This window comes from Falco rusticolus, chromosome 3, assembly GCF_015220075.1.
Source record: "Falco rusticolus isolate bFalRus1 chromosome 3, bFalRus1.pri, whole genome shotgun sequence".
Classification (NCBI taxonomy): Eukaryota; Metazoa; Chordata; class Aves; order Falconiformes; family Falconidae; genus Falco; species Falco rusticolus.
The window spans coordinates 61,679,132-61,700,902 of NC_051189.1; the positions used below are offsets into that span (position 1 = coordinate 61,679,132).

At 40.2% G+C, this 21,771-nt stretch overlaps 1 protein-coding gene across 2 annotated transcripts; it reads left to right on the forward strand.

The window, feature by feature from the left end:
• Positions 1 to 17: 17 nt before the first annotated feature.
• Positions 18 to 21,505, forward strand: IMPA2 (inositol monophosphatase 2). Of its 2 annotated transcripts, none has more exons than XM_037379654.1 (8): positions 18 to 264; positions 6,268 to 6,401; positions 10,853 to 10,957; positions 12,312 to 12,357; positions 14,637 to 14,745; positions 18,276 to 18,384; positions 18,565 to 18,716; positions 19,530 to 21,505. In XM_037379654.1, the coding sequence occupies exons 1-8, from the start codon at positions 145 to 147 to the stop codon at positions 19,643 to 19,645; spliced, it is 891 nt and encodes a 296-aa protein (XP_037235551.1). In that variant the 5' UTR covers positions 18 to 144; the 3' UTR covers positions 19,646 to 21,505. The 2 variants fall into 2 exon arrangements, with proteins under 2 accessions (XP_037235551.1, XP_037235550.1); XM_037379653.1 differs by lacking the exon at positions 14,637 to 14,745 and adding an exon at positions 17,449 to 17,566.
• Positions 21,506 to 21,771: the final 266 nt, after the last annotated feature.

Genomic DNA, 21,771 nt, shown 5'->3' on the forward strand with positions numbered 1-21,771 from the left:
CTCGGCGGGGCGGCGCCGGGCCGCGGAGTGACAGCGGCGGTGTGCGCGCCGCTCACCCTCCGCCGCGGCCGCTCCTGGGCGGGGAGCCGGGCCCGCCGCGTCCCCGGCCCCGCTCCGGCCAGCGGAGCCGCCGCCGCCGCCGCTATGAAGCCGTGCGAGGAGGAGGAGGAGGAGCAAGGGGGGGCGGCGGCGGCCGGCGGCGGTGGGGACCCCTGGAAGGAGTGCGCGGAGCTGGCGGTGCAGCTGGCGCTGCGCGCCGGGCAGGTGAGACCCGCTGCGCCGCCCGCCCTGCGCCGCCCGCGGGACGCTGCTGGCGGCGGGGGCGCCCGGGGGGCGCGGGCCGGGCTGCCCCGCGGCGGGAGGGCGCCTCTGGTCCCGGGCGGGCTGAGGGGCCGTGCGGCCGGGGCGCCGGGGCTGGGGGGGGCGGCAGCGCCCGGCAGCCGCTCGGCAGCCGCTCAGCCGGGCCGGGGCCCGCGGCCGCTTCCCGCCGCGGCGGGGGGATGGCGGCGGGGCCGCTGCCCGCGGCGGGGCGAGGAGGCGCTTCAGGTGAAAGCAGATTTATCTTGTGACCGGGAGTATTTTTATTTATTTAAAAAAAAAAAAAGTGGAAATTTTTTTGTCGGCGTGAGGGTGCATTAGTAAGTTTTCCAAATATACACCAAGCACTGACTGGTACCGGGGTGTTTTGGAGCACGCTGTGGCTATACCTGAATTTGTTACATACAGCCAAGGGTGTATGCCGTGGCACATCTATCCAGCTTATTGTGAATTTACACGTTACATGACTGGCATTTGTTTTCGAGCAGCTCGTGTGGAGAAAAACAGTCGTGTCAGGGAGGTTTTGCCTTCTTGTTCTATATACCAGTGTCTCCCGAGTGGCCAAAATTCACTTGCTAGGGATAAATCGGCAGTGGCTCTGCAAAGATCTATGCTAGCTTGTTTTAAGATCCACGTCCTGAGACAGCAGAGCCTTAGTCACCTCAGGAGACATCCCGGCCCCTCTGCGTGCAGGGGCAAAACTTCCACCGACTCTAACAGTGCCAAGAAGTGGAATCAGCAGATGGCTCACTTGAGAAATTAGGCAAAACTCAAACCTCGGCAACATGAATTTCCCTTCTGCTTCCATTCTGCTGTATTTCGAAACACACTTTGTACTTGTACGCTATGAATTAAGGAGCCCCCTGTTCTGTTGAGTCCAGGACCTGTAACTTTTCCTGAGTATGTGTTATTAAATGTATTTTCTCCATAGTAGAAGACACACACAAAGATGAACCGAATGCCAGGGGAGAGGAGACTTCTTTTAGTAGTACAGGGAATAAATGGATAATCCAAATTGGGATGACAGGTCGTGCTCTCACAGACTCTCCCAACAGGAGTTTCTCCGGCATACTCCTTCTGCCAGCCATTTCACAAGAGAGCCTCTCATGACTTGCTCAAGCATCCACACTTTATTTCTCAAAATATCAATTTGTGACAACAGCTATGACCATCTCCAGCCATTTTAATCATCCAGAAGATCACAGCTGAGCGTCTTTTCCTGGAAGAAATAGATATTCCAGAAGATTATTCCTTGCATCTTTTTCGCAGTTTGCCATTGCTACTTTGCAACTGGCAGGAAATGGCTGATTCCTTGGCAGGCCAAATTTAAGCCAGTCAAGGATGTTGTTTAAGTAGGACTTTGGAACTGGACAGGAGCTTTACTAACTTTGTAATGTTAAAGAGTCTTTTTAGTTACAAAAACCATCAGAGATCCTTGTGGAAGAAAAGGTGCAGGTAGGGCTGTATCTTATTTATGTGTCGATCTACTCCCAGCTGTTCCCAAAAGAAGCTAGAGATAAGGACACAAAATGCAGTGTAATGTAGGTTTGATAGGACTGGATTTTTGTTGAAAACTGACTGATAAAATCAAGTTTTATTTTGATCTCCAAACATAGTCAGTTCCACTGGTCAAGTTCATCTTTTTCTTCTGCCTCTCCTCCCATCCCTCAGACCTCTCCACCTTTGCCTCCATCCCCAGAAATCTGCTTGCACTCTGTCTCCCTAGATTTTGAGTCCTGTTTCCATCCCTGGATGAAATTTTGCCACTTTAGCCTTTCTTCTAAGGCCCTCCATTTCTCAGGACCATGGCAGGTTAGGAAGGCTTGGAATCATTAGAAACTGTCTACAAGAGTCTTGGCACAGAGGCCAACCTGAAGAAAGGCATGCAAGTCAAGATTTTGGCTTTCTAGGAAAAGTTAACCAGTAATACATTTTCCTGGGCTCCCCTTTCGGCTTATTTGACTGTTTAATTTATATTGCATCATGCTTCAGGAGTATAAACAAAATGATCTTGCTTCCAACAGATAGACATCTCTGCTCTGGAATAGTTTCTTCTAAACTTAAAAGACCAATAAAGACATTATCACTTGAATGTGTGTCAAAAGTGATGGTGCTGGAGTAACTTCTATTCCCGCGTTAAAAACATTGCCTCTCTTGCCCATCCTGTTACTTAGTTCCATTATTTTTACGAAATATCAAAGGCTCTTGTTTAATATATATGGCTATTTCATAATGAGAATGGCCATAGTTTTGTAATCTGTAATTGACCTGCATTAAAATTATGTCTAGTTCACTCTATAAGGCCACATATAACTGCATTTGTTTGAACCTCTCCTCTGCTTTTTCTGTGAGTAAACTGCTCACTATGTTCTTGAGTGTACACCCATTGGCTTAGTGTGACTTTTTGCTAAAGAAAAGCAGGCACGACTAGTCTCTGCATCTTTGATGCCATTAAGTACTGAGTAATTTGCACAGTTCTCTGCAATTACAGTGGGAGAAACCTCACCAAAATGAGGGGATGTACATCCAGGTGAAAACAAGGGTAAGAAACCGAGACTGGAAGCTAGCATGTTGAAGTCCACACAAACTACGTTTTTTACTTTTTTCTCATTTTTTTCCCCCAAAAATAGTTTTAGGTAGTTGTGCTTTTTATCTAGATGTTTGATTTTTTCAGTGAGCAAATATTTCAGGACAATATTGCAAGCAAGTAAATCCATCTTAGAGCTCCCAGAAGTGTGGGGTGAGTGCAGGCAGTATGATGAGATTAAATATCTAACGTGAGCACCTCCCTGTAGGTGGCTCTCCTGGCAGGTACTGGGGGAGAAGGCATCTTGGCCCTCTGTCCTCTCCATTCTCCTTTGTATGACTTTTTTTCACAACGGTGTTAGGAAAGGACGATTCCAGGACTTGGTGAGTACACTGCCCTTGCGGCTCCATTTCTCCTGCTCTGTGGGAAAGCAAGAAGGGAGCAGGGACAGCCTGGGTCTTGCTCTGTGATGCGGTCTTCCTGTGTGTACTGGTGTAAACGTCCCTCACTTTGCATAACCCCCCAAATGCTCCCAAGCAGGGTATTAGGATAACATCTAGCCAATTCTTTATTAGAGGTGGGGCAGCATGGGCTGAAAGTGTTAAGTGGCTCTGCTCTAAATATCCACGCTTCCAAAAATCAGCTGCTTAGAAATGGCTGTAAAATCTCTATAATCTAGGGACAATCTGTTCCGCAGTAATAAAGCCTAGTGAAATACATTTACAGGCAAAATACAGCACCTTGGTTGCCAATTTCATTGTACGATAGCGATAAGGAGCAATTAGCTGTTTTCATTTCATCAACCTGTAGTTCCTTTGGTCTTCTGCTTACCTGTTGCCTAGAGAGGGACTTTTATGGAGCTCCATGCCCAGCTGGGAAGACCAGGCAATTGCAGTAGGTACCTGCAAACCTTATTGTAAGGCTTCCGCAATGAGAGCAGTTGAGTGATGTTCTCAAAGTACTCTGAGGCACCAGGCTGTAACACTGTTTGTAGGCAGATGATTTTTAGGGTTTATTCAACATAAGTTGAATTCTGGACCACTCATCTATTGGATAAATTTCTGAAGAAAAAAAGCTGTTTCATCAATGATGCAGGGAATGTGATCTTTGTCTGGGGCTCTGGCTTGGATTGCATACCCATATAAACTGCTGCAAATGCGTATGAGTCCCTTTGGCAGAGAATTAGCAGGGACCCGTCCATCCCCTGGCGTCACCTGGTACCGTGGGTGAGCACGTACAGATGTGGTGCCCGTTTGTGGCCGATGACCTCAGCACAGCATCGTGACTTCTCTCCTGCTCTCCCCTCAACACATCCGCTGCCCAGGAGGTGGGGAGGAGCATCATGGGGCTGGGTAATGTGGCCCCTCGACATGGGCCTGCGGAGGAGGAGACGGGCGAGACTTCATATCAGAGTCACACCCTGGGCTGTTCCCACCTCCAAAGTGACTGGAGCCTCAGGCTGGCATGTGCAGGTAGCCAGAGAAACACAGTTAAAAGTGGTCATGAACAACTGGAAAAAGGATGAGAAATTATAAATATTAAATTCAGTGCTAAGAGGTGCAAAGGATTGTATTCAGGAAGGAGAGATCAGGTGCCAGAGCACACGACAAAAAGCAACCGATTGCAGAGCACATCCACGGGGGAGAGCTTTCACCTCCGCTCTTCTTTTTGCAGCAAGGCTCAGGTGTGATCTCACTGCCCTGCTGAGGGGTGGCATGTCCTGATTTAAGTGGCTGCAAGTGTCTCCTCAGTCTGGTATGTGTTAAAACTGAACAGAAGTCAGGAACATGGCACTGCTTTGAAGAACTTCAAATTTTCTCTGTCAAGAGGAATGTATTCCTCATCTGTTTCACTATGCAAAGTTCTAAGCCCAGTTCTGAGCAGGGCATTTGCTTATATATAGACAATATAAAAGTAAAGAAGAGCAATTAAAATAAAAGGTATCAGCATAGCAGTTTTTTAGAATGCACAACAGGGATGGTTGGAGTGTTTAGGATTTTGCTTTGGACCGAAGAGGAGTCCAAGTGCCTTCTTAGAGCTGTACTTTTATGCTTTTATGGTAAAACCTTCAAGAAAACCATGCAGGGCATTAAAGGGAGTAAAAAGATTACATGTGGCTAATATTTTGATACACACTAATGAACTTTAGCAAGACCTCAAACAAGAAATATTAAGCAACTATCACCAGTTCAGTTAATAGGTGTAACTAATGTTTTACAGCTCACAAAACAGGAACAGTAGTCCAGATACCTTCTGTACTAAGGCAACAGTCAGAACAATCAGCACACCCTTCAAACGCTGTATTTTATATTAAAACCAAGAGCTGAGACTAAAATTTGAGATGCTGGTTTCCTTTCCCATGCATAATGTAGCAGAACTGTTTTCTTTGGTCATCAAGTGTTTCTTGATGGTTTTAAAATACTTTGGTCCATGGAAATTTGGTTAAACAATTGAAATATGTAAGTTTTAGAAGGGGCTTGGAATACTGGTCTTGGTAGTGCTGGTTTTAGTTGATATAATTCTATACAAACAAGTGCTGCTTAATTTTTGCTTAGTTTTGGTTTTCCTAATTTCAAATAGCTTATCAGTTTCACTGGTTAAAAAAATAAATCAACTCCTTTTGCATCCTACCCCCTTATTTTTCTTTTTAATGGAGTGGAAAAAAAAACAGAAAGAAGATGGGAAAATTGTCAAAAAGCTTTTATTAACTGTTTTCCCATATGTGTATTTGCACTTGATGTGGTTTTGTTCAGTTCATAACAGCAAAACCCTTAAAAATGAGATAAAGACTTTTCCAGAAGAGAATCCAGGGTTAGATCACAGGGTTCCATATCTAGGGAAAAGTCTAAATTTTTGTTTCTGTTAAATATATAGCAGTTCTTTGGGAGTTAGTGGGTGGTCAGCACTTGAAGTTCCAAAAACCCATACGCAGAAGACAAATTAAACATTGTGTGTCTTTGCTGGCAAAGAAAGAAATCAGTGGGGTTTGCCTTATTGTATGTTTTTTAAAGTAGGAGAGCAGCAGGGTACTGGTCCTGTAAATTAAAAAAGGAAAAAGAAAAAGAGGTTTCCATGAAAAATTCCTGAGCCTCAAGGCTCTTTCTTCTCTTACGTGTATTTTCTTGTAATGTCCTAAATCATGATGACTGCCATTATCCTTTTATTCCATTAGTTGCATCCCATTCATCAATCCTTTTCTGAACTGTCATGAGAGGTTCTTTTAGAGTGATTCAAAGTGCCGTGTTCCCAAAGACTACTCATTAGCTCAGAAGGATTTTTAGTCCAAAGAATTAGAACAGGCTGTGGTAGAATTAGGCCTACAGTTGTTTTACAGGATTAGCTGTAATTTTTCAGTAAATATACTATTTTAGTGTGCACAGGATGAATGGCCAACAAATCTGGTTTGTGAACTTCTGTTTCAGATTATTAGGAAAGCTCTAACAGAGGAAAAACAAGTGTCCACAAAGACATCTGCAGCAGATCTTGTGACAGAAACTGATCATTTTGTGGAAAATTTAATTATTTCTGTTCTGAAAGAGAAGTTTCCCTCCCACAGGTGAGTCCCTATGGAAAGAAACTATCAATGACCTTTTTTCCTTTAAGACCTGTATATCTGACTGACATTTGAAGGGAATTTTAAAGTTTATATATCTCTCTTACATATTAACCTATTGCTGTTGGACACTTTGAAAAAAACCAACCACCTATACTTAGTACTTCACATTTTCTAATAGTTGTGGTTCTTAATATATGTATTTAATAGTAATGTTTCTCCTATAGGGACATCATATATGAAGGTTTCATATGGACCGCCATGATTTTCAGACTGGTGATCTGTTCTCTATTGTATAAGGATTATGCTAAGAATATTTATTGAAATATAGCTGAAAATGATAGCAAAAGTCCCGTCCTGCAGACCTTCCCTTCACTTTCTTTTGCTGTCATACATATGCGTTTGCCAGATCAGGACAAGTATTGTATTTATTCACATTTACCTTCTGTTGTACAGAATCCTAAAATTGGTGTGCAGCAGGGTTGTTTATCATCATTTGATACATATACATAAACAGGTTATAAATTACTATATGGGGTGTCAACCCAAGGTTTTAAAAATAGATCAGATTGTTCACTCCTCTTGAATTACTATGTTCAATTTGAAACTACTAGCAAATGCAAAGACTGGGGAAAGGTTTTGTATTAGTTGGCCAGGATTGGTTTGATGCAGAGACACTGCAATTGATTTCCATGTTTAACTTCAGCCCACAAAGAAACAATTCATCTTCCTGCAGAGCCAGTGCAGAGCCTGTGTATCCCTTAAATACGGTATGACTTCCTTCTAACTGTGTGCATCTCTCATGGAGATGAGCCTTGCACTCTAGCACTGTGCAGAAACGAACTAAGATGAAAATCTGGAGGGCTCAGCTACTAATCTGATTGTCGGTGATGCTGCTGGAAAAAAAAAAAAACAAACACCGTCAGAAGGAGCAGAAAGAAAACTGCATACTGAATAAGGCTTTCTAAATACGTGTTGTATGTGATCACACATTGAAGCAGTACTGTACAGTATAATGTGTGGTTCTTGGCCGTGATTCTCAAGAGAGTGCCAGACTTTACAAGCCTATTATTTGTGTAATTTTCCTTCTACTGTTGCTGGCTGTGCTCTTTTCTCGTCTCCACTCTTACAGTGGTTTGGTTTTTTTTTTCCTTGAACAGTCCAGTAGAGAACATAAAACATACGCATTTCACATAAAATGAAAATCATCAGAAGCACTCAGGTTACTCAGAATAGGAACAAATGTTCTAAGGTCAGTGTCAACCTAGGAACTGAAAAATCCCTGCTTTCATTAACTCTGTACAGTTAACTTCAGACTTTACAAGGAAACGAAAGGATTGCTGTTTCTTCAAGACAATTCTTTTTTGCTGATATTAGTTGTTGGTTTTGGTTAGAATTTGTTCAGACTGTGAATACATTTAGATTAAACAATAGATTAAAACTAGGTTTAACTAGACTAGATTAAAACATTTGCAATGAGGAGTCCACAGTAGCAATCAAAGTTTAAATTAAAGTGCAATAAAGATATTAAAATATATTTAAATTGTGTTCAGTCTTTCCCATAACCTGGCTGTTGAAAGCTTCACTGAAGATTTCTGTTACTACTTTTTCTCTTAAATCATCTTGATTCTTATGTTCTCTTAATCAAAAAATGTACCTTAGGGGTTAGAAAAAAGGGCTCTCATTAGAATCTGTGCCATTTGGATTGTGGCAGTGATGAGTCTTGAGAGGCTGGAAATGTATTCAGAAGTAAAGAGAACTATTAGGAAAACCTATTTAAAAGGTGATTCTGTCCCACGTTTCTTTCTTCTTTCTCCTTGGCTAAGTGACATGTATCATCCTCATTCATTCTTCACCCAAGTTTTCATCTTTGCCCCCTCTTTGGTACTCTGACATCCTCCAAGTGAGTCTTTTCAAAGGGATATTTTTTCTGATAGATCTTGGCTATCTATCAGAAATCAGGGGCTACTAGTTGAAAAAGGCTGTTGTACCGTTTGCCTGTTATTGTTACACAAGTTGTCATTTTGGTGTTAACTGTGCCGTTGATCTTGTAAGACATTAAAACCAGGACACAGCCATTATGGAGGGTGACATCCAGCTCTAGCTTCCTGGCTTTCTGCCCTCAGACCCCCATAAGGGGTAGGTGAGGGATAGCCCTGGGTTGAACCTCCTGCACTCCACTGGGTATCACTCCCGCTGCAGTTTACGCTGTGCTACAGTCTCCCTGCTTTTCCAGCAATGAATTTCAGAGTGGCACTGTGGTATGCACAGATGTATGCTAAGGCTTGGCTAAAATTACTGGACTCATTTTCAGTGGGGGAAAACTTTAATCCAGATTTGAAGAGAGATCAACAGAGCTGGCAGGCTGGTGTATTTAATTAACTACTGTAATAACACAGCTACCCCTCCCACTTCTCAAGCTGTTCCTAAAATCTGGTTTGCAGTACTTCAGGCTGAATGTTTTGCTTAGTTTGCATGTCTTTACAGGACAGAGAGCCATAGAGCAACGCATCTGATGTTGACCTTGAGGGCCTGTCACAGTTCCCAGTATTGTATAACAGGAAGAGGCTTATTTTAACCTCTCAGCCCACATTTCATAAAATGTGCCCCTAATTAGTCCTACCTCCATTTTGGAAAATTGTCCTTGGACATCAAGACTTTATCAATGGTGCTGCTGTGCCCAGGCCAGGCTTCATGTTAGCATTTCTGTATGTGAGGACTGCGGCATCACACCCCGCCGTAAGGGACAGGCTTACAGTACTTGAGGGCAAAGCACCTTATGCAGAAACGCTCTTGTCTTTAAAAAGGTTCCCATTTCACCTCTCTCTGACTGGCAACACAACGGCTATAGTTCAGGCCCTGGCTGGGGCAGCTGGCAGAGGGTTGAAGCAGAGATACAATTTATGGGGAAGATGGCAAATCTGAGATAGGAGGTAAGGTGCTCCATCTGCAAGAAGCAGCACTGCCTAAGCGCGTGGTTGGGTTTAGGTGCTAATTACAAGATTTGTAAAAGCAAAAGTCAAATGATGCAGCACCAAAAAGACAAAATAATGGAATATTTAGAGCAAGGAGTCTGCAGAGTGCTATGTTTAACTGAGAATTCCAAACACTTGTTCCAAGTCTTTCTCATTTCTCTGTTGCACGCTAACACTTCGTCCTTCAGCTGTTATCTTTAATGGAGATAAAAATAGCAGCAAACACTTCTTACTTCCCCCTTCATACCCACTGGGGGCCCATAATGCCATCAAAGTAGTCAGTTTCTACTGAGGGAAAGGCAAAGTAGCATTTGGAGAATTCAAGAAGCCTCCTCCTGTGCTGTCTGCGGAACATTTAAACTCATGGTTGCAAGCATTACGTGGCATCATGCGGTGCATGTTGAGGGCACAAAAGAAAATAGCTGCTCCTAGGTCTAGTGAAGCAACTGTTTCTGAAAAAAGACATTTTCTCTTTATGCAATTTTTTTTTCTTTGCCTCTTCGAGAGCTTTTTCATCTTCAAGCATTTGCGGGAACTCTGAATACCACTACCAGTTGTTCAAATGTGAAACCAAAAGCAAGATTCAGTACTAGCAGTCTGATTCTACACCTGTACATACAGGACTTTATTCACATCTGTGAGAGTAGCACCTGCACACCACTTAGAGAAACAGACCCTGAGTTTATGGGAGAGCGGGGATAATTAAGGTCAGCAGGAAATATGCCAGAACTGGATATCTGTTTCCCAGGGAAAAAGGAGGAAAAGAAATAGCATATCCACTTAAAAAAATTGGGACAGATAGAACAGAACAGAAGATGAGCTCAGATTTCAATGTGTGCCTTGTGCATCCAAACAGCCAACAAAAAAAAATTAATTTGTTGATTTTTTCTGGGTCATGGGAAAAAGAAGGTTCACTTTTGTAGATCCTTTAATTTCCTGAGTCAGATTACTGTAAAAAAATTCAAGTAGGAGGGAGATTGTGGATTTTCTAAGCGTGCATTATTTCCAGCTGACTGAATTTGACTGCAAAAGAGAAGCAGCTACAGTTTGCAGTTTATATTACTTACTGCAAGAGACAGGCCTAACCCATAAAATTACATTCTGCACAAAAAAAAATTCTTCTAGAGTTCCAGAGATGCCAATTCAGATCCATTTCTGCATCCATTTTCATAACTTTCTTAATGGTATATTTTGGAAAAGTGAGCACAAAAGGAGTTCTTTTTCACCATGTAAAATAGCATACTATAAATTTGAGAACTCTCCTTCAAAGTTTCTATGAAAATTACCCATGCCCAAATGAAAAAAGCAATATATGTGTTTATACATACATATACATTTATACAAAATATTTGTGTGTGTGTATACATATATATAAAAATTAAGTATCTCTTCAGAAACAGAAAGATGGTGTTTGACTTTCCAAGTCACATATCTAAGCCAATTTTCTGGGAAACTTCTTTTACTCCACACCAAATGCAGGTTTATTGCAGAAGAATCTACTGCTGCTGGTTCAAAATGTGTCCTCACCGACAGTCCGACCTGGATTATTGACCCTGTTGATGGAACGTGCAACTTTGTGCACAGGTAAGTGGACGGTGAACTGGGAAATACATCAAAAAGCAAAACGTAGCTTCTGACAAATCCTCCCTCCCACTTAAAGGTGTTGTACTGTGGTAGATCTGTTCCTTTGACTCATACGTAGGAGTCATCCCTTTATCTTTTTGTACCTGTATCCTCTATCTGGTGGAGTGTGTGTTTGTCCTGGAGAGAGCTCTATACTGTTATCTAAAGGTAAGCTAAAGTTTCGGCTGGTTGCTTAATGACCCAAAGCTCTTGACTCACAGCTCAATTATATATAACCACACATTAACATGCAGAGACTTGAGCTGAACTGGAGGAACAACGCTGTGCTATGATGGCACTTGGCCTAACGCCTTATGTGGTTGTTACACATTCCTTTTAGTAGTGGTGTTTTCTCCCTTTAATATATAAATGCTTCATTTTTCCTCGGAAGAACAACCATTGCATAGAACTGAAAACTAAGTTGTACATAGTAGACACTGGTTTTGAATTTCTATAATACCTCTCTGCAAAAAGAAATGTAGGGATCGTTACTACAAAAATGCAAAAGTTGAATTCATCATTTGAGTGCTAGGAATTGTAAACTGATGACTATTCATAATACTTAAAGACCTTAAATATGTTCTGCCTTATAGTTAATGACTAAACATAACTGCAGTTATTAATAATATGTTTTAAAAAAAGGCATTTCCTTGACTTTTGGTGCAGTTACATAGAATTCAAGGGGCGGTGGGGGCTGTCATGTGCTGGGGTTTCATGCAATTATCTGAAATTTTCTCTTTCTGGCAATATTTTCTGGACCTTTACAGCCGTGTTTTTAAGAAATTAATTTATTTCATTGTTTAAAATGCAAGAATTATACTTCAGTCAGAATGACCAAATTAAATATTTGATCGTCGCTTTGCCAAAAGAGAGGGTAGAGGAACTAGTTTCTCCTTACGTTGATGTCAGCAGCAATGTATCTCCATGCTACTTAATTGCTGGTTTAGATGCTTGAACTTGAAGAAAATGTGCTCTTAAAAGTGATGACTTGTTATAACAACATTAATGGTTTTATACTGGATAATTCAATTACACTAAAGCAAAAAGATCATTAAATATACAATGTGTATGGAAGAAAAATCCTGGTATCTTCATGTGTTTATTTCTTGCCTTCTCCAGTATTAAATGACATTTTTAAAGGAACTGACAAAGTTAAGGAGGCTGACAAAGGAGAAATAGTACAATGTCAAGAGCGTTTTGACACAAGTGAAATCACAGAGCTGCATGTAGGGTTTTGTTGCCTAAGGCCGTTGCATAAGGAGTAAGTTCAGAGATTTTTTTTTATCAATAATTCTCCATTTCTTATTTTTCACAGATTTCCGACAGTGGCAGTGAGCATAGGATTTGCTGTTAACAGAGAGGTATGAAGTATGTTCTTTAAGATGGGTACCTGAGAGCTGGTTAGAAGTCTCAAAACCATGTGGGAACTTTAAATAAAACAGTTTTTTAAAAAATCGGCTGCTACTCAGGTTTTTCTATGCTTTTTAAATGCATTTGATCTAGTCTGAAATTGTAGTCCTGCAAAACTTATTTACGCAAACTGGCAATTGCAAGACAGTTCTCGCAAATTATTATAAATATTGTAGGACTTATGTGGGTGAAAAAAAAGAGTACTGGTGTAAGCAAGGTTTTGTAAGACAAAACCATAATGAGTTAAATATAGTGCTGCCTATTCATAATTTAAACATATCTCCCAGTGTTCTTATGCTATTATTATTGCTTCTTTACTGCTAGCAGTACCTGTGAAAGCTAACTGCTGCTATGAGGCAATTCAGAATTGATTTCTATGAATAGTGCAAAATTATGGGTCTAGATTAAATAATCTGCCTTTGTGGTTTTCTTAACATAGTAAAATAACTGTTTCCCACATGAGATCTTGATTACAGGGGGGAAGAAGGCACCTAGTCTTCCCATGTGCCATTTTGAGATACCTAGGTATACTAGTTCATGCTAGTGCCTTCTCTCCAGATGTTGCCACCTATTCAAATTGCCAAGGAATGTGCCTCTTTCAACCTAATTCCATGGTCTTAAATACGTGTATAGCTGTAAGCAAAGCCAGTGAGAATTCTGTGCAATAACAGCATAGTTTTCAGATGTGCTAGTGGCTCTTACCGATTTAAACAGAATAATGTTGTGTACTTCTCTAGAATTTTCAAACATGGAAACTGCAGAGAAACACTTCCATGCTTTTCTGAAGTTTATTCACTCCCAAAGGTCCTTTTGAATACTATAAGTTATTACCAGACAGCTTTCTGTAATATTTATGTTTTCTAGAACACCATCATGATTTTGATGCTGCATATTTTGGGTTATGTAAACTAAACAAAGCTGAAACAAAAATAAAGAATTATGCTAAATCTCCTTCAGTAAACAAATGGGAAAAGCAGAAAGAAGCAGTAAACTGAAAAGTAGCCAAAGTACACACAGGGGAACTGACCTGAATGTAAGCCTTGAAGAGTACTGAAGAAAATCCTGCAGATGTCTTTAGGGAAAGAGTCTATTAATAGTGTGTTCCTCAAAAAAACCCTTGGCTTAGATGGGACCTCAGGGTAGGGAGTGAGGACAGTCTATTCCCTTTGAATTGTCTCTCATGAACACCAGTGATTTTTCGCATTGAAGGGAGAAGGGCAGCAGGAGTCTAGAACATCCGAGACGTTTGTTTGACCTTGTTACCAACGTCTTCTGTGACCTTGGACAAGTCATTTAATTTCTGTGTATCTGTCCACTCCTAAATAGAATATTGCTAACAGTACTTGTCTAGGGGTGATTTTAGGAGCTGATCATTGAAGTTTGTAAACTGCTTTAAAATCTTTTGGTGAAACCTATTAAAGGAAAGGAGAAATTAAATACCTTGGGTTTAAAGCAAGGGTCAAATTCTGACCCTCTTCTCATTGGTGAAGAGATACTCCCACAAAAATTCCGTTTGTTGCTCATTCTCAAGTTTTCTCTTAGGGTCACAGTATTTGGTATTTCTCTTCAAATTCCTTCTCTTGAAGTCGTGTGACTTCACAAGATTCTCACTTTTATGGGTAAACAAAATGGATTTTGCAGAGAAATATTTGTACAGGTGATTGGAGTGTACTATCTTGGTTGAAAAGGCAGGCAAATTAAATGCATTATGAAAGGTGAAGTGCATATAAAAGCATCCACTGTTAATAAGCAGTGTGCCATGACTTCTGAGTTTGGATGCCTGACTGATCATATCTGTGTATTTGGGGCTACAAATCTTCGGGGTCCAGCTGAAGTCAGTGGGATTACTTCTAGGTGTAACTGCTCACCAGTGAAAGCAAAGCATTCAGAATCTGGCCATAGAGGACTTGCATACTTTCAACAAAAACATACAACTGAATTTGAAATCAACTTGGAATTTAATCCATTCTAATGTGAACACTAACAAGCTGCGAGTAAGAGTTCAGAAGATCACAGATTGCATTAACGTCTCTTTATAAACTGAATTTTATATGACCTATATCTCAATATCACAGTAAAAGTAGAATTATCCAGTTTGTTAGCATCAATATAATCTTTGATTACATGTACCAATTAAGATATTGCTGATCTTTCTGCCATTAGTAGTTGTTTATATTTATGATGAGTAATTTGAGTTGCATTCATTTCTTTCCTTTTCAAAATCTTAAAGCTTGAATTTGGTGTAATTTACCACTGCACTGAAGAACGATTATACACTGGTAGAAGAGGTCAAGGGGCATTTTGTAATGACAAAAGGCTTCAGGTATCAAAAGAGACAGGTTGGTCTAGATTTTGTTAGAACTCTAAAAGGAATATGTTAATTTTGTTTCAGAGTTGTTGCAAATCATCATTAGGATAATGAACATCATTATCCTGATGGAAAGTATTTCACCTGCATGATAATTTTGTTGCTGTGTGTTTGTTTTTTTCTGAAAAACCACAACTTTCCTCATTTTCTTTTTAAAATATACATCTGAATATAAGCTATTTAAATAATCCTAAATTATTTTGCTTCATAACCATTGTTTAAAATAAGGAAGAATGAGTAGATTCACCAGTTTCATTCCAGCTGTACACTGGCATAACTGTTTATGAGCAAGATGCAATGGGAATGGTGAATCAAATTCAGAGTACTATGGTGGCCATTATTGACTTATTTTTCGATAAATTTGTACATCATAAAGTGTGTTATGTCTGTAGGCATACATGCTAACCGTAAACTAAAGGATGCATGCTTTTTTAGGGGTCCTTTAACAGCTTGCTTTTGTATGTGAGGTATGTTTCAACATACAAATAGCTAGCAAGACTTAGTCAACACTTTAATGGAATTATTTTGTTGGTAAACCAAGTCATAGATCTGTCTGTTTACCTAATGATAATAGGTAACAATAATCAGATGTGAGTAGAGAAGTTTTCTTTTAATCAATCAAAATGCAGAGGAGAGCATAACATTCAGTTGTAGACAGAAGCAGACATGTGCCAAAAATGTACATCATTGTCCACAGGAGATGGTAAAAATTTCACCCCAAAAAGAGATCTAATGCACTTGAAACACAGTAAATTCGAGCAATTTAATATACAGATTTGTCGCAGTGCTCCAGGCAGACCCTGCCTCAAGACTTCCCTCAAATCTGGGAAGTTTGGCTGTTCACCTAAATTAATAGTGAGCTGGGGTCTCCCTATTTGGAGAGACGGAGCAAATTGTAAAGTCAGTGACCCCTAAGATTTTAATCCTTGATTATACATCACATTTTTGTCAGTTCTCCAGTATCACGTATTCCACAAAAACCCATGCTGGCAGAGACTATGAGGAAAAAAACTAGAGGTGCTCCCTGTTGGGCTGGCTGAGCCACACTTGAAATGGCCTCGCTCACTTTTGCAGTCATAGAGTTCTAGTTTCCAGTTGGGCAAAGAACAATTTTGGCACATGCCACTTTTGTCCTTCTTTCTCTGGACGTTCAGTCCACGTGGGTGTCTAGAACATAGCAAGGGAAGTGGACCTTCTGCCCTTCCAAATGCTTTGAAATTTTCCTTTGTTTTGAGAGACATCATTTGGTGGTGGGCAATTTCACCAGTGAAGATGGATCTTCTTGAGTCTCTCTTCTATTGATGTTTTAAGTGTATAAGATCACAGTTGCTCTTTTCCTATAAAGGATTGTGGCTTCAGTGAAGTAAACGAACCCTGAAACAGAGAGTGTGTTTCCCTGTACCTACCACTGGAACTCAAGTAGCCTTCACCAGTGCCTGATGTGTTGGAGATCTAGGCTGTCATGTTACTTCATGCCTTTTGTTTTCAGGAAATGTGACTGTTGTATAACACTGATCTACACTGTACATTAATTGTTCAGATTTAATCATTTGAAATCACAGTCAGGCAAACACGGTTCATTGTCAACATTAAATTTTATATAGGGCTTGTATGGGAATCTAAGCAGTCAGGATGCACTTAAATGAAGGATCCATCTTCCCTTTGATCTTGAGTGGTACTTTCTTCTCATGCTTAGGTTTAGGTCAGGCCTTACATGTGCTAATACTGTAAATGTGTTTTCTTTTTGTAATCTTTTGTGGTCAACAGAATTGGTCTTTTCCTCATAAATCTATCCATATAACTGTTAAATATCTTCCACCAAGCCTCCTTATTTCTCTGGCCTCTATCAGAGTGAGAAGTAGTCAGTAAATTTACTCTTGTACCTTGAATTCTTGAAACCCCATGGATTCTTGTGATCAGCCAAATCCTTTTCCTAAGCAGAGACCTCCCTCTTCCTTGCCTTAGTCTCTTCATCCAATTTCTACCTGTAGTCTTGATGAACATTGAAGAGATCCATTTATGCATTAGAAATATATTTAATAACTAAAAAGAACAACTGCCTTAGTCATAACCTAGCTATGACTGGTGTGGTGTGAATGCTTGGTGCATTTCAGCAATGAGGCGTGCGTTAAATGTTTTGTAATTATAAATTGGGTCTGTTATGCAAAAAGATCTAAGGCAGAATGCTTTCACCATCCAGAGTTCTCAGAGGTGGCTAAACAACAAATACCCTGCAGCGTGCCTGGATTGGTGTTTCTATATTTTAACGCAGTAATTTAAAAAGCAGTTGTTAAATCTATGTTCCTACAGTTAAGCTTTGTGATACCCTGTAACTTTTAATTTAATTACATACCTGTTACTCACCAACCATTTACTGCATTGCTTGAATCCGTAATCTTGCTCTGCAATACTAAAATCATTGGTAGCCTGTTTTATGAAGTGATGTCTCACTCCAGCCTAATTTGCTTTTGAAAGCCTGCTTGCTACTTCTGCTAAGAATTTTCAACTTAGGCAATTAGCTGTAATAACCAGGTAGACGTTCCCTATCTGAATGAATGCCTTGCCTTTAACCCAGGGTAGAAGGTGACACCTGGCACTTGAGCACAGCCTAGTTAGTAAGTAATCAACTGCTAAATGTTGAGTTTTGTCATATCTTTAACACCTCCAAGTTCAGCTGGCACAGCAGAAGCAGGCTTTTGATCAACCACCTCCACCTACATTGGCATATGCTTGTCATATAGTAGCGATATTCAGATCTCACATGAGGACTGCTTCAACACCTTCAAGTCACTGTGAGTCTCACCTTTGACTGTACACATGGCTGATATCCTCATCTGCTGTAGGTCAGAATTGCCCTTGCTGAACACAATGCAAATATAACTTTCATACATTATTATTAATTAAAACACTGCTTTAGTTTGTGATAAGAAGGGGGTTTTTTTCAGTCATAAGGTGTCTTCAGTCTTTGAAATGTCAGAATGAGAGAGAGCTGTTACTGGGTAACAGGTGATTTAGGTAGAAAGTTTCCTTTCCTTTTACTGTATTCCCAACTGCTTATAATTTGTTAACAAATTAAAGTTCCCTATTGAAGAACCATCCCGTTTTAAAATATGATTAATTAGCATCATTAATAGTTACTAGATCACTGGATGATTTTTAGTTGACTGCTAGTGTTAGTGAATTTGCCAAAAGCTAACCGGTCAATGAAATAAAACAATATATGGAAAGAGAAGTAATATAAGAATACATTCTTGGGTTTAATCTTACTATTCTTTTCTTTTTTTTTAAAGTATGTTTAGATCAGACCATTTAATATGGAAAGTCAGTCTTGCTTGAATTTTTATGCAGAGTTGTGATGTATCTTATGAAAGAGTTTGGGGTAAAAAAAAAAGGGACATGAAAATTGTTTTTCTGTGAAAAGTCAGAATTTAATTTAAAACAAATTTCCAGAATCTACCTGGAAACTGTTGAATTAATGGAAACAACTACCTACTATTGCAGATATCTCGAAGGCCTTAATTTTAACAGAAATTGGTCCAAAACGTGACCCTGCAACTTTGAAATTGTTCCTTGGTAACATTGAGAGATTGCTCAAGGCCCAAGCACACGGGTAAGATATTTTACAATATATGTCTCACATTTGTAACCAAAAGTCGTTAAAACCCAAACAAAACAAACAAAAACCAAAATCAAAACAAGTACGTTGCACATTGTGCGATTTTGACACATAGGTTGAAATCAGAGGCATTTTCTGCCTTGTGTTACCATGTCCCCTTCTCACGGGGTTTAGGGTCCGTGTCATTGGGAGCTCGACCCTGGCGCTGTGCCATTTGGCAGCCGGTGCTGCGGATGCCTATTACCAGTTCGGGTTACACTGCTGGGACTTGGCAGCGGCTACCGTCATTATTAGAGAGGCAGGTGGCACTGTGATAGACACTTCAGGTGAGTAAGATCTCCTTGTTTTCATTGACTTCTTGGGGACTGAGTGGCTATTTTGGGGCAACTTGTGTTACCTCGGTACAGTTCTTCTCTATCTCATTTCTAGCAATATTCTGTAGAGGTGTCTGTACATTCCACTAGACTCTGGCTGGTTTATTCATAACACGCTGATGTAATTCCAGCCTGGGGTTTCATCACATCAAAGGTCTTCTGAGTCAAATTGTATTTCCATGGCTTTGAGTAATTCCTTCAAAGTGTCAGATTTACAGTAAAGAACTAGCCCAGGAGTTTGGTAGATACACTCAGACTCCAAACAGACTTTGGCAGAGACAGCCTCCCGGGAAAGGAGGGCTCTCGGGTACGTGCCTGAACCTGTATGACTAGGAACTACTCAGAGGGAGTAAAGGACAGCACGTTTTCCGGATTATTATTTTATACATTTAGATGGTACACATCTCAGAGTAATGGTTTACTGGTGACCAATATGTGGATACTGTGGAAAGATACGGTAGCTTAAGAAGAAGGGTGTGCTGACCGAACTGATTTCTGTTCTATCCCTTCCTGTTGCTAGAAGAAGGGAATATTGCATTTATTGTTGCATACTTTGGTATTGTATCTAGAATTTTCTTAAATCATTTTTTGCCAGCGATTTCCAGATAGGCGTTGCTGAATTAGGTTGTCCTTCCCACCCCAAAAGGAGCTACGTATGAAGCTGTCTCAGTGTTTCTGAACCTAATTACAGCATAGTTCGTATTTAAGAATACACTGCCTTTTTACATCGTGTAAGACAGTTCTCATTAATCCTCTTGTCCTCAGGGGGACCTCTGGATCTTATGTCCTGCCGAGTGATTGCTGCAGGCACCAGGGAGATGGCTATGTTCATAGCTCAGGAAATACAAACTATTCACTACAGACGGGATGATGAAAATTAAATACTTTGTGGAGTCTGCCCTCCTGAACTATGTAACCTTTGCAAGATGGGTGGCTTAAGGGTATGTGATTTCAGCAGGATGCTTTCCGTGGAGATTCTCTGTGTCAAATATTTTTTATAAATTTATTACAATGTGGGAAGGCATAGGGAGATTTTTAAACCTCTAAGACTCGTGTTTCCTTTTTAATATGTATCACTTTCAGCAGTATCTTTTTTATAAGATAGCATATTTTACTCGTAGTAAATTAGTCTCAAAATTAAGTTGTAATTTCATATCTGTGGGGCTGATACTTAGTCTTTTGTAACATGCAGCTAAAAATGGGACTTTATTTTTACAGATGCAGATCTCAGGTAAATGAGCTTTAGGACTGTAGTAAGGACAAGTAGTTAAGATGTGTGCCTATAATACCCTTGTTCTATGATACTTAAGAATGCAATAAAAATGATACTATTGTTTCCTAACTATGTCATAGCTATATATCCATATATATGTATGTGTACCTATATGTATGTGTGTATGTGCCTATATATATACCTAATACATGTATATGCATGTATACACACACATACCCATATATATGGGTATCCTGGATGTTTACAGCAATTTAGAGAATGCATAGAAGAAAGCTAATATGGGAAGTTATTTTCGGGTAAAGAGTATATCTAACTTAGGTATTTCCGTGAGGGCTATCCAAACAGCAAGTAACAGCTGATCATGGAAGGTGTTTAATGATTTTACAAACTGTCCAGCGAGTTCTTGTTTCCCTTCATCCCTCTACATGGGGATAAATCATACTGTCCTACAGGCCTCTGTAAGATACTCAAGCCTGCAAACACTTACTGCCATAGAGTAATTATAGTTAAAACCAGTAATATTGAACTCCACTGAATTATTCGCAGTATTAACGATGGCACACTGTAGGAGGCCAGTGGAATAGAGCACAGTGTCAGGAAGATGTTGATATTAGAGAAATGTTGAGCAGAACAGCAGGATTTGGCCCCTTACAGGCGAGTTGTTAAAAATATAAACATAAGATATGCTTGCAAAAGGTTATAAATCACATGCCCTTCTCGCACAAAGTTGTAATCGCACCTTTTGATCAGACAGACCTGTAAAATCAGTTACGTACATTTCCTAAACACAAAGTTGTTCTCTATCCTTGTATCTAGCATTGGTTTTAATTCCACCAAGGTGGTAATTTCTATTTAGATTATTTTTTAAATCATAAGCACAGGGAAAATATAAGTGTGTCCAGAAAAGTAGCTGAGATGAAATCACTTCTATTTTTTTCTTTAAAAGTAGAATTAGAAGGTATCTCTTTTTTGCAACAGCGCAAATTAAATGAAGGCATAAGCCAAAAAAGTTGGTTAAAAATTTTTAACTTTCTTTATACTGCATGTGTAGACTTTGTAAATGTGTTCAGATATCTGCTTAGAACATACAAACTAAACAATATTTTTTAAAAACAACCTTACGTGTGTTTCTTGCAATGAAAAATGTTTTTCAGTGAATATAACATAAAATTCTGTGGGTTTTCTTGATGCTTTTTATCGTAAGAAATTCAAAGTATTGACTGTGTGAAGAATGTCTAAATCCAACTAGGCGTTTAAGAACTGATGGTTCTTACCAGAAAACCAATGCTGTCTGTCACAGTGATCAACATTTTGTCACTGCTCCCTTTTCCCCCCACCATTTCTTTGTACACCACCCCTCCTGTTTGGAAACGGAGATTGTAAGCCCTCTGGGGCAGGGACTGTAGTACTTTGGCTCTGGGTTTGCACAGTGCTAATAGGATGCAATTCTGGTCCATGACTAGGCACTGAGGTGCTATAATAATACAAATAATAAATACTAATAGGCTCACTTGTCTCTTATTCACCCTTCCCCCACTTTCTGAGCACAGTGGAGATCTGAGTGACCCATGCCAGGCTTGGTGACCCATGCCAGGCTTGGTGACACTGCTCTGATCCCAGGGTGCTTAGCCTTGGCAGCCATGGGAGCAGCCGGGGCTTTACTCGGAATTGTGCTGTGGCTGTAAGCCCCATAAGGAGGCTTATGCTGGCAGGGGATCAAGTGTGGTGGAAGCTTAGCCCCACTTCATCCGCTCCCACTCCTAACCCCGTCCC